The sequence below is a fragment of the Salmo trutta genome, chromosome 12 (genome assembly GCF_901001165.1).
Source record: "Salmo trutta chromosome 12, fSalTru1.1, whole genome shotgun sequence".
Classification (NCBI taxonomy): Eukaryota; Metazoa; Chordata; class Actinopteri; order Salmoniformes; family Salmonidae; genus Salmo; species Salmo trutta.
Window position 1 is genome coordinate 45,006,142 of NC_042968.1, and position 13,633 is coordinate 45,019,774.

At 47.9% G+C, this 13,633-nt stretch overlaps 1 protein-coding gene across 23 annotated transcripts in view; it reads right to left on the reverse strand.

Moving 5' to 3' along the window:
- The window catches only part of LOC115203624 (liprin-alpha-1), an 83,265-nt gene extending 71,480 nt beyond the window's left edge, over window positions 1–11,785 (reverse strand). For 11 of the 23 annotated variants that reach the window (XM_029768486.1, XM_029768485.1, XM_029768482.1 and 8 more), the window contains exons 1-2: window positions 10,770–11,781; window positions 5,799–6,056 (exon numbers count right to left, since the gene is read on the reverse strand). In XM_029768486.1, coding sequence (XP_029624346.1) covers window positions 5,799–6,056 — 258 coding nt within the window. In that variant the 5' untranslated portion in view covers window positions 10,770–11,781. Of the gene's footprint in view, window positions 1–5,798; window positions 6,057–10,769 lie in introns of all 23 variants that reach the window. The other 12 variants (XM_029768493.1, XM_029768483.1, XM_029768474.1 and 9 more) reach the window with 7 other exon arrangements.
- Between the last annotated feature and the right edge of the window lie 1,848 nt (window positions 11,786–13,633).

A 13,633-nucleotide genomic window follows, 5' to 3' on the forward strand; every position in this document is an offset into this window, starting at 1 on the left:
GGCTGTGGCTGTACGAGCACGCTGCCCTGGAATGTTGGTACATTCCACAAGAGGGGCACTCTCTCTGGGGGTGGGGGAAAGCGGGAGACGTGAGGCCCTATTAGCAAGCAGGCTGATAACTTTCAGGTAAAGCCACTCCCCACCTACCCAGTGATTCCCAAGACCAGACAGAGAGAGGAATTTAAAAATTGAAATTGAATGAAGAGAGAGACAGAGAGAGGGACAGAGGGAGAGCGAAAGAAAGGACAGAGAGAGCGAGAGAGAAAGAAAGGACAGAGAGAGAAAGAAGGAGAGGGACAGAGAGAGAAAGAAGGAGAGGGACAGAGACAGAGAGGGACAGAGAGACAGAGAGGGACAGAGACAGAGAGGGACAGAGAGAGAAAGGGACAGAGAGGGACAGGGACAGAGAGGGACAGAGAGGGACAGAGAAAGGGACAGAGAGAGAAAGGGACAGAGAGAGAAAGGGACAGAGAGGGACAGGGACAGAGAGGGACAGAGTGTAATGGTGCCAAATAAAAGCAATGGGATGACATGGCAGAAGGGAGGGGCAACACATATTATTGCTATATCCCCCTCTTACTGTCTGACTCCATAACCAGTGTGTCTCTCTACACAGTGCATTGGAGGCACCTGTAATTTGTGCATGTTTGGCCTGTTACTCCAGGTTACCGTGAATTAGCTAGGCTAGTACCCCGGCAATGTCAATCTGAGGGACAGAAAGACTACCATTCACTCACGTCACCAGAGGCTCCCCCCTTTCTGTTCCAGCTTTATCAGTCAGTTATGCAGCCACTGAGTCCAGCCAAATGAAACAGCAACAGCCAGGTCCCAAGCCGCCGCCCCCCCCCAACAGCCAGGTCCCAAGCCGCCGCCCCCCCCAACAGCCAGGTCCCAAGCCGCCGCCCCCCCCAACAGCCAGGTCCCAAGCCGCCGCCCCCCCCAACAGCCAGGTCCCAAGCCGCCGCCCTCCCCAACAGCCAGGTCCCAAGCCGCCGCCCCCCCCCAACATCCAGGTCCCAAGCCGGCCGCCCCCCCCAACAGCCAGGGTGCCCAAGCCCCCCCCACATCAGCCAGGTAACCAAGATCCCACCCCCCCCCCGCTCCAACATCCCTGGTACCAAGCGCCCCCCCCGCTCCAACAAGCCAGTTCCCAAGCCCCCCCACCCACGCTCCAACAGCCAGGGTCCCAAGCCCCCCACCCCGCTCCAACAGCCAGGTACCAATCCCCCCCACCAACCCCGCTCCAAAAGCCAGGTAGCCAATCCCCCCCCACCAAGCCCCGCTCCAACAGCCAGTTACCAAGCCCCCCCACCCCGCTCCAACAGCCAGGTCCCAAGCCCCCCCCCACCCCGCTCCAACAGCCAGTCCCAAGCCCCCCCCACCCCGCTCCAACAGCAAGGTACCAAGCCCCCCCCCCCCCCCCAACAGCCAGGTCCCAAGCCCCCCCACCCCGCTCCAACAGCAAGGTACCAAGCCCCTCCCCCCGCTCCAACAGCAAGGTACCAAGCCCCCCCCACCCCGCTCCAACAGCCAGGTACCAAGCCCCCCCACCCCGCTCCAACAGCCAGGTACCAAGCCCCCCCCCCCCCCCGCTCCAACAGCCAGGTACCAAGCCCCCCCCCCCCGCTCCAACAGCCAGGTACCAAGCCCCCCCCCCCGCTCCAACAGCCAGGTACCAAGCCCCCCCCCCCCCCGCTCCAACAGCCAGGTACCAAGCCCCCCCCCCCGCTCCAACAGCCAGGTACCAAGCCCCCCCCCAACAGCCAGGTACCAAGCCCCCCCCCAACAGCCAGGTACCAAGCCCCCCCACCCCCGCTCCAACAGCCAGGTACCAAGCCCCCCCACCCCGCTCCAACAGCCAGGTACCAAGCCCCCCCACCCCGCTCCAACAGCCGGGTACCAAGCCCCCCACCCCGCTCCAACAGCCGGGTACCAAGCCCCCCCGCTCCAACAGCCGGGTACCAAGCCCCCCCGCTCCAACAGCCAGGTACCAAGCCCCCCCGCTCCAACAGCCAGGTACCAAGCCCCCCCACCCCGCTCCAACAGCCAAGTACCAAGCCCCCCCACCCCGCTCCAACAGCCAGGTACATTTACATTACATTTACATTTTAGTCATTTAGCAGACGCTCTTATCCAGAGCGACTTACAGTAGTGAATGCATACATTTCATACAATTTCATACATTTTTTATATTTTTTTTCCTGTATATATATATATATTTTTTTTAATTAGGTGCTGATATTCAAAACCGGCACCAAAAGCTCACGGTCGACTCAGGGAACAAAAGTGAAATCAAGAATAACGTGCTTTGAAGATCAGTGCAATTAAGCTCTTTAAACTCGTTGCAGGTGTTATGCACCGGTTCTCCTGCCTGCCTGGCATGATGCAGCGACAAGGGCCAAGAGCAAGCAAGCGCAGAAAAAGAAAAAGGGTGGAAAATATAATGAATTCCGAGGGGTTAATCGAAGGTAACGAGAGGGCAACACGGAGTAATTGGGAGCTTCAACACTCATTGTGTTTCATACTATGAATGTTCACTCCGTCTTGATTCATTAGTCATCCATTTTCCATTTAAACAGCAACACCTACACTTGTGCACAGCTGATCAAAACAGTGACGCGTCACATAAACAAACCAGGGGCAAAAGCAAAAGACGCGGTCCTCCGATTCCAGTCGATCCTTATTGACCTCCAGAGCCTGAAAGTGTAACAGCGTTGGCAAGATTTATCCCTCTGAATCTTTCAGGAAAGTCTTTGAGCATCCTCCGTTGAACCGTCCTAACCATGGTAACAGCTTGAAGTGACATTTCCATAGTGATAAAGTGAAAAGATGATTAAAGAAGAAAAAGGTTTGCTCAGATAAGCTTGAGATTTGAACAAAAAGGCCAAGTCCGTCAGAAATAAAGAATTAAATACACACAGAAAACCATATAGGTCATTTCCCTTGGTATTTCCCTGGGCTCACGAAACATTAGAATTTTTGGGGATGAGGAAATTTGTACTCTAAATATTTCACGACACCCCTGATTGTTAAAATATTGAGCTTGGCAATGATGTATACGTATGTATTTGTTTGTGTGTGTGTTTCATCCCGTAAAAATTTAACAAATAGTTTACTTAGAGTGGATATGCTGCCCCCCCCGCTCCAACAGCCGGGTACCAAGCCCCCCCGCTCCAACAGCCAGGTACCAAGCCCCCCCCCCACCCCGCTCCAACAGCCAAGTACCAAGCCCCCCCACCCCGCTCCAACAGCCAGGTACCAAGCCCCCCCACCAGTCTTTCACATTCCACAACCTTTACTCTGTAATAACATGTAGGAGTTGTTGCTATAGGGCTACTATAGAGGGGGATTGACAAGAGCAGACATGTCCTGACGTGGTGTACTGTAGACACCATCACCTAGCAGAATGACAGACGGTTTCCTCTTTCTTCCTGGGCACACACACTGATTAAGGGTTCGCCACCATGGTTCCTGTTCACAGCTCTGTGTGCTAGGGGCACCCCCACAGACACTGGCATCGTAGCATGTTAGCATGGTACCCGTAGCTCCACACAGTCCCGAACGGCAGGGTGACAGACAGACACGGTCCCGAGCGGCAGGGTGACAGACAGTCCCGAGCTACAGCCGGGACTGGAAGTTAACTGGTGAGTGGTAGCCATGCAGAACCCAATAAAGTTGAAAATCCTTAGTAGAGATTCCATTTGTAGAGCAGAAAAAAGGGAAGAACATGTCTAGGAATTCATTTCCATCAGCAATAGAACTGCTTCTCTTCAGAGTTCTGCATTCTGAGGACCACTCAGGGCATCAATCCATTTCTGCCCCGAACAAATGGTTAAAACACTCTTGCTTTCTCTCCGGTGCACCAGGTGTGAGAGGGGTTAACAGGAAAGCGAGGCATGTGTTCCCAACGACAGTGTTACGCTGTGTGAGGTCAGCGACCGCTCCAAAAAAAGAAGAGAAGCTAAATGGAATGAGGAAGAAGCTATAAAACTGGGCAGGGTGCAGGAAACCAACACCTTTTTATGGGATTCTCATCATATTGTCCAGCTATGGAGAATATAACTTAGCAACTCTTTCCCTCCTCTGGATATCATTAGTGTGATGACTTTCATTTAATTAAACTATCTGTTAAGTATCTGATTTGCTTTTGTATTAGCGTTGGCCATCATCTGGCGAGCCCAGAACAGCTTGTTTAACTGAACTCCAGGTCCTTGTGCATTATTAACAGAGGACACCCAATCCCCCCAGGGCCTGGTTCAAAACGTAAAACCACCCAATCCCCCCAGGGCCTGGTTCACAACGTAAAACCACCCAATCCCCCCAGGGCCTGGTTCAAAACGTAAAACCACCCAATCCCCCCAGGGCCTGGTTCACAACGTAAAACCACCCAATCCCCCCAGGGCCTGGTTCACAACGTAAAACCACCCAATCCCCCCAGGGCCTGGTTCACAAAGTAAAACCACGAGGATGTGCCTTGCCAGAGGGACTGAAATCTGAGCCTCCATCATACACACATACAGAGAGACAGACCGACCAGACGGGTACAAGGCTTCATCGAGAGAGAGAGAGAAAACGTGTGGGGGGGCAGAGAAAGGGAGAGAAACTTTTCTTCATTACAGTAGAAAGAGAAATGCAGGACTCTACCACCTCATGCTACAAACTAACTATGTTAACCAACAGCTTCAGGGAAGGAATTTCATTACACAAATGTACTCACCAGCCAAACCACAGACGTTCCTGAATTTACCTCAGCTATACAGTATACAAAACTGAGTTCTTCTCTGGTTGAGGTGCTCAGGACCTACCCAGTTCAGATACACAACTGATATGAACACTTTAGAATTACATAAGGGCATCATTTCAAAACCACACCGCAGTTCTGTTTTCCTCCAAGGCAGAAACGTTGGCGATTACATGCATGTCACAGTCCATAGGACTACTTCCAGCAGGAATACAATGCCATTTCATTTAGTTCCTAATCACAAACCTCTCTCCAGCACTGGTTTTATTGGACCAGCCAGACAGGCCTAGCAGTGTGTGTGTGTGTGTGTAATCCGTGAGGTCATCAGTGACCATTACAGAGGGAGGAGGAGGATCAAGCCCATCATACATATTCTAGCACCGCATGACACAGTAACGGCAGTTCATCTGACGGACGAACAAGTGCTTTGTGTAACCTTGGAGGGCGTCCAGAATGACAACAGAAGGTTAAAACTCAAGCGTTTTACACTGGCTGGTTGAGTGACTACAGTAATGGGGGGGAATTTACCACCACCCCCCCTTAACCAGAGTCCCTGTGGAGTCTCAATCACTAAGGCCATCTGCTGAGGGAAAAGGCTGCATTAGGGCCTTTCATCCCGTAGCTAAATACACACACACACACACACACTCTTATACAGTAGCTTCACGCTCCGCTTGTGGGAAAGGGCATAGAAGCAAGATAAAACTCTTCTCTCTCTTTACCACAGTAGTCTAGAATTAAATGGTATATTTAAGCAATAAGGCCAGGGGGGTAATATTGGCCATATATCACAAACCTCTGAGGTGCCTTATTGCTATTAGAAACTGGTTACCAACATAATTAGAGCAGTAAAAATACATGTTTTGTCATACCCGTGGTATACAGTCTGATATACCATGGCTGTTAGCCAATCAGCATTCAGGGCTAGAACCACCATGTTTATAACAGGCCTTATGTGATTTCACCACATTTCAAAAAGAACAAATAAAAACACAGAACAGTGTAAACCTAACCCATGTGTCCTGTACAGTAGCATCAGCAGCTTCAGGTCTCTTACCTGGGGCAGGGCGGTGTTAAGCTGCCTCTGCAGCGAGTCCCTCTCGTGGCTGACCTCGTGCAGCTTGCCCTGGGTCAGGCCTAGGTTCTCCTGGGTCTCCCTCAGCGTGTCCAGTAGCCGGTCGCGTTCCTCCAGCATGGAAACCATCAGAGATTCAAAGTGCCCCTCCGAGTCCGAATGCAGAGGCGAGCTAGACCCCCGCCGGCCACCCGAAGGCCCCTCCGACTCGCTGATGGTGGGCATCACCTCGCACATCATCTAGGATAGGAAGAGAGGGGTGGAGAGGGGAAGGAAGAGAGGAAGGGAGGCGGAGAGGGAGAAAATGTCAGAGAAAGAAGTCGCCAACAATTACAAGGACAACGCCTCAGAGCTCAATAGCGTCTTGATCTTTACATCAGAATTGAATGACGTATCACACATCAGGATCAATGACAGCTTCACTAAGCAGCGTTTTCCGTGGAAAAACGTTACGAACACTAAACATGAAATCGCAAGGTGATCATGAACATAGATTGTATTTTCTTCATACATGCTTGACTCTGAGGAAAATCATTAAGTTCATTCACAACCGAGAGCACAGAAAAATATCCAGGGAGGGCTGGACACAACAACCTGCCAGCACTGCCATGATGGGCCGCAAGACACTGGACCTCACACTTGTGTTAAGTCACAAGTGCTGACAGGTACTGACATTTCTGTGTGGTGCCATCTCTGGTGTTCTGTGTGGTGCCATCTCTGGTGTTCTGTGTGGTGCCATCTCTGGTGTTCTGTGTGACAGAGTGCTTGCAGAGATTCTATGAAGTTTGCCTCTAACAGACTCAAAATACACACTTACACAGCCCATCAACAGAAACACGCCCCCCCCCCCAGCTAGCGAACAAGATAAACTCCGGCACAACGTGACAACGGTACTCTCGCTATCTCCATCTGCACTCAATAAATCAGCACCTTGAGCCAAGCTGGTGTCTGAAGGGTAGTGGCAGGCACGCATGGAGAGAACATTCATTTGCAGTGAGAAAACACAACACAGTGGGGAAGGCCTACACACACAATCAGGCAGTATATATTGCACTAGCTGGTTCCTGCAATGTGCTGATTTATGATTTAGTAATCAAACTACTTTGTAGGTCTGCTGTAAACCACTGTATTAAACAAGAGGAGAACCCAGTCAAAGCACTCTTTTCTGCAACCTGTTTGTTAAGCATAATTCCATTAATATAATAATAATAACGCATCTAATTATAATAATTTATGCCATTTAACAGATGCCCTTATCCAAGCAACTTACAGTCATGCTGCATACAGTCATGCTGCATACAGTCATGCTGCATACAGTCATGCTGCATACAGTCATGCTAGCGGGAATCAAACTCACTATCCTGGCGTTGCAAGTGCCATTTTCTAACGACTGAGAAATGCCTTCTTCGTCATGGCCCTGGTCCGCAGAGACAAATGGCTTCTTCATGAAATAAAATGTTATTGGTCACATCCACATATTTAGCAGATGTTATTGAGGGTGTAGAGATATGCTTGTGTTCCTAACTCCATTAGTGCAATAGTATCGAACAATTCACAACAATACACACAAATGTAAAAAGTAAAAGAATGGAATTAAGAAATATATGGTCTGCAGAGAGTCAGTATACATCCCGTACACTAATAGTTGTATTAGTTCCCATCCTGACAGACACCTCGTTAAGTTTGCTGATGACACTGCCTTGATCAGGCTGTTGCATGATGACGAGGAACACCATGGCCCAGTCCTAAATGACTTTGTAGAGTGGTGTGACCAATCACACTTGGTCCTCAATACCAAAGAGATGTGCATAGACTTCAGGAAGAGAACACCACCTACCTCTGCAACATCTATCAGAGGTCAGAACATAGAGATTGTAGAGGAATATACATCCCTGGGTGTCCTCTTGGACAATAAGCTTCAGTGGAGTAAATGTACAGACCTGATCTACTAAAAAAAGAGTCAACAGAGACTGTACTTTCTCAAAAAGCTGGGATCTTTTAATGTTAATTGAACTATACTGACTCTATTTTACAAATCTTTCAGTGAGAGTATTTTAACTTTTTATATTGTTTGTTGGTTTGGCAATGCCACTGTCAGCCAGAGAAATATGCTGAGAAGGATTATCACCACAGCAAGCAAGGTACTTGGAGTCAAACAGACAGGCCTGGATGAGATCTTTAAGGTCAGGGCCCTCCGCAAGGCTCACAAAATCATTTTAGACCCAAGCCACCCCCTGTACTCGGACTTTGAACTACTCCCCTCTGGGCGCAGGTATCGGGCACCCCTCGACAAGAAAAACAGAACTAGACAATCATTTGTGCCAGGTGTGATGTCCCCCCTAAATAGCTTGGGCTAATGTTCCTATTGACCCAGTAAGGCCAGCAGGCTAGTCTCTTTTTATTGGTATGTAACTGTTATGAAAGTTGTACTGTCATTTTGTTTTGCTATTTAAACACCATTATAAACACGTACATGACACTGCAACAAAATTTCCCCATGGCGACAATAAAGTCAGTAAAGTAACTTCTTTACGGCTTCTTCACAATGACCCTGGTCTGCAGAGAGTCAGTATACTGAGAAATGGCTTCTTCATCAGGACCCTGGTCTGCATAGAGTCAGTATACTGAGAAATGGCTTCTTCATCAGGACTCTGGTCTGCAGAGAGTCAGTATACTGAGAAATGGCTTCTTCATCAGGACCCTGGTCTGCAGAGAGTCAGTATACTGAGAAATGGCTTCTTCACAATGACCCTGGTCTGCAGAGAGTCAGTATACTGAGAAATGGCTTCTTCATCAGGACCCTGGTCTGCAGAGAGTCAGTATAATGAGAAATGGCTTCTTCATCAGGACCCTGGTCTGCAGAGAGTCAGTATACTGAGAAATGGCTTCTTCATCAGGACCCTGGTCTGCAGAGAGTCAGTATACTGAGAAATGGCTTCTTCATCAGGACCCTGGTGTGCAGAGAGTCAGTATACTGAGAAATGGCTTCTTCATCAGGACCCTGGTCTGCAGAGAGTCAGTATACTGAGAAATGGCTTCTTCATCAGGACCCTGCTCTGCAGAGAGTCAGTATACTGAGTAATGGCTTCTTCACAATGACCCTGGTCTGCAGAGTCAGTATACTGAGAAATGGCTTCTTCACAATGACCCTGGTCTGCAGAGAGTCAGTATACTGAGAAATGGCTTCTTCATCAGGACCCTGGTCTGCAGAGAGTCAGTATAATGAGTAATGGCTTCTTCACCATGAGCCTGCTCTGCAGAGAGTCAGTATACTGAGAAATGGCTTCTTCATCAGGACCCTGGTCTGCAGAGAGTCAGTATAATGAGTAATGGCTTCTTCACCATGAGCCTGCTCTGCAGAGAGTCAGTATACTGAGAAATGGCTTCTTCATCAGGACCCTGGTCTGCAGAGAGTCAGTATACTGAGTAATGGCTTCTTCATCAGGACCCTGGTCTGCAGAGTGTCTGTATACGCTGCTAGAACATGTTAAAAAGAGGGGGTCCTTTATGCTTTCCAAGGGCCAATTTCTAACTGGAGATTTGCGCTTGAGGTTTGCACCAAAGCCTGTGGTGCATCAGATGATGAAGCCAGACCACCGAGTGCCCTTCCATTGATCAGACACTAAGAAAACCAATGTACACAAACACATGTAGACCTAGCCTACACTCACAATCACTCTGGATGTGTGTGTACAGTAATATGGTTTTCCATTGTAAATGGGCAGGCATAAGATGTTGGGGATGCAGGCCTGACTGAGTGGTTGACTTCATCCACTGGCTCCACAACAGGGGGCTCAACACTGGCGATTAGGCCCTGTAGACGGGCCTCCAGGAGGGAAAGCCCAGAATCATGTGAGCTACATTTTTAAAAAAACAAACGGAACTGCAGCTAATGAACTGGAACGAAGTGCATTTTGTACTGGGTGGCCGGGGAGGACTAGGGCTTTCCTTTCTTCTTCTTCCACGGCCTTCAACGCCAAAGGCACTTGCTTTCAGAAGCCACTGTGTTCAGTTCAGGGACCTGAGCAGTGACACTGTACCTTTAGGAGCTTGTTTACAAAGCAGGCCCGTCATTGAGCCAAAACCATCCAAATCCCCCACATATCTAGGTGATAAATATTAATATTGGCTGCTGCCAAATGTAACCTATTTTCACCTAGGCAAATGTACAGCAGGCTCCAATAACAGGGTCAAACCAAGAAAACAATGGAGTTTATAGGGGGGAGGGGCCCTATTGAAGAGCACGAGACAGAATGACAGATGGTAGCCATACTCTGTAGTGTAACTACCTCAATGTACAAAACAACACGTTCTGTGTCCATCATGTCAGTAGGCTTCAAAGTATGGCAGTTCAGTTGTAGACATCTCAATGCAGTGATTTGGGGGAGGGGGGGGACACCTACGTCACCAAGTAGCGTTACATAAGGCTGAAGTCCCTATACACATCCATTGAACAAAGCGAACACAGAGTTCGGACTGGATGGGCTGCTAACATACACAGTAAACAAGACTGCTACAGGTAGGCTGAAGTCCAAATAGAGAAACAAGAGGGTCAAAGTCCGGTAACATTAATGTGTAAACCATAACACCAAGGTCACCTGGAAAGCGTAACGCTAATACTTTCGGTCTGTAATGTGACTGTTTTTGATAAACAAACTAGCTGCCAAGGCGCGTGTGTTTGGTACTGTAGAACAGTCCTAACTCTTTCAAACTCAAGGCTGGAGGCATAACATATGAGTATGGACACCTAGCTAACTAGATCAATCAATTGGCAGTTATCGAAAAGGACTACGAGAAACTTAAGTTATAACAAGTTAAGTTAGTGCCAAATGCACTCCTTTCCAGAGCTGTGAACCAAATGGCCATAACACATGCCTGGTAGAAAGTTAGTAAAGCTGGTACAATAAAAGGTTATACATTGTTGCAAATAGATCAATGGTTAGCTAACATTACCTTTGCAAACTAGGCGAAATTCCTTTGTGATGTCCACTTTTCTTTTTATGTTGCCGAGCTTTCTTCAACTTAATTTCTAGCCAGTTCGTCCAACTAATGAAACGGTACAATTGTATGAATAATCCAAGCCATTCAAAACATTAAATCCATTGAAATGTTGAAAACCATCCAGACTGAAAGGTCCCCGACGGAGAACAAAAAAGGAATTCCAAAGGCCGCACTGAGACCCACATCAGAGGGCAATACTCCAAGCCTAGCTAGCTATTTCGCTAACGGTAGTTACTTCTTCATTGCACAAGATAAAAGTGCGTCAAACTGATTATTAGTATTTGCACATATAATATACACGCAATTACTACCTCATCCTAACCTTTGTTTACTTTGTTCAAGAAAAAAAAACTGTAGTTAGCCAGCTAGGCAACACTCCTTACAAGGAACAAAAGTGGAAACAGATGTAGCTAGATAGCTAGCTAACGTTAGCAATCAAATGGCCAGAGCTAGCTAGGCACTATAGCCGGTTACGATAGCTCATTAGACTGCAACTAAAAAGTGAAGTTACTGTCCAAGACAATACCAGGCAAAGCATATAAAGTGTTTATAATCCAACTTCAAAGGTCAAATGAAAAAAATTAAGACGAAGTCAAAAGAAAACGAAAATATCCAAAGCACATTTTCTCTGGTGTATTTACTTTTGCCAGCTAACGTTAGCTTAGCTTCCCGTCGACGAGCCGCGTCACCACATCACAGCCTGGCAAAAACTGTGAGATCCAAGAGAGGAGATCGCGGAAACTTTAAAATCCTTGGATTGGGCTCAAAACACACTTGATAAACATGTATCCACGGCCAATTTGTCCATAGGTTACCAACGTATCAAATAAACCAGGTTTCCGTCCGAATGCAAGCTTTTAATCCAGTTTTCTTTGGTAGTCCAGCTCGACAGGAGCCGTCCCTCTCCCGGTCGGCACAGGAGTCACTTCTTGTTGTCTATCGTTTCCTGCTCTCCTGTGCGTCCAGACGCTGGTGACGTTCGAACAGTGGAAAGCACGTCGCCAGGGCAGGCTACCGTCCGTGACCAAGGTTGCCGCTCATTCAGTCTGACGTTAGATTTACAGTATATTATCTTTGTGTGTTTTAGGTCATTGTGATTAGCCTATGTGTGGTGTAATAATGGCAGCAATTTCCCTCTTGTCACTTGATTTTTTTTTACATTTATAATGGAAGAGATTTAGTTATGATAGATGCATTTATCTTTGAAAAATCACACACACACACACACACACACACACACACACACACACACACACACACACACACACACACACACACACACACACACACACACACACACACACACACACACACACACAGCATTCCAGAGACACTCCACAGGGTGTCTTTATTAAAGTAATTATGCCCTCCATGTACACTATGAGACAGATATTGCCAATTTCAAAGTGAATACTTTAAATGTTTATTATCCTCAGCGTCCGGTCTGACCTGAATAATTTATGTCTTAGAGACCTTCTGGGAATTTCTAGTCAATCAAGTGAGTAGACGTTTTGCTTCAGGGACCTGCAATATTGGCAGTAATCAGTCAACATAATCATCCTGAGCTCCAACATCCTCTCCAGCTTTTGAGAGTGAAGGAGAAAGAGAGAGGGGAAAAAGAGAGAGAGAGAAAATGTGAGGGTGGGTTTTGCTTAAATTGGTTATGGTGCCTCAGGATGGTCCTGTTAGACTGCAGGATGGTCCTGTTAGACTACAGGATGGTCCTGTTAGACTGCAGGATGGTCCTGTTAGACTGCAGGATGGTCCTGTTAGACTGCAGGATGGTCCTGTTAGACTGCAGGATGGTCCTGTTAGACTGCAGGATGGTCCTGTTAGACTGCAGGATGGTCCTGTTAGACTACAGGATGGTCCTGTTAGACTATAGGATGGTCCTGTTAGACTACAGGATGGTCCTGTTAGACTACAGGATGGTCCTGTTAGACTACAGGATGGTCCTGTTAGACTACAGGATGGTCCTGTTAGACTGCAGGATGGTCCTGTTAGACTGCAGGATGGTCCTGTTAGACTGCAGGATGGTCCTGTTAGACTATAGGATGGTCCTGTTAGACTACAGGATGGTCCTGTTAGACTATAGGATGGTCCTGTTAGACTACAGGATGGTCCTGTTAGACTGCAGGATGGTCCTGTTAGACTGCAGGATGGTCCTGTTAGACTATAGGATGGTCCTGTTAGACTATAAGATGGTCCTGTTAGACTATAGGATGGTCCTGTTAGACTGCAGGATGGTCCTGTTAGACTATAGGATGGTCCTGTTAGACTATAGGATGGTCCTGTTAGACTATAGGATGGTCCTGTTAGACTGCAGGATGGTCCTGTTAGACTATAGGATGGTCCTGTTAGACTGCAGGATGGTCCTGTTAGACTATAGGATGGTCCTGTCAGACTACATCAGTAGGATGGTCCTGTTAGACTACAGGATGGTCCTGTTAGACTACAGGATGGTCCTGTTAGACTACAGGATGGCCCTGTTAGACTACAGGATGGCCCTGTTAGACTACAGGATGGTCCTGTTAGACTACAGGATGGTCCTGTCAGACTACATCAGCAGGATGGTCCTGTTAGACTACAGGATGGTCCTGTTAGACTACAGGATGGTCCTGTTAGACTACAGGATGGTCCTGTTAGACTACAGGATGGTCCTGTCAGACTACATCAGTAGGATGGTCCTGTTAGACTGCAGGATGGTCCTGTTAGACTATAGGATGGTCCTGTTAGACTACAGGATGGTTCTGTTAGACTACAGGATGGTTCTGTTAGACTACAGGATGGTCCTGTTAGACTACAGGATGGCCCTG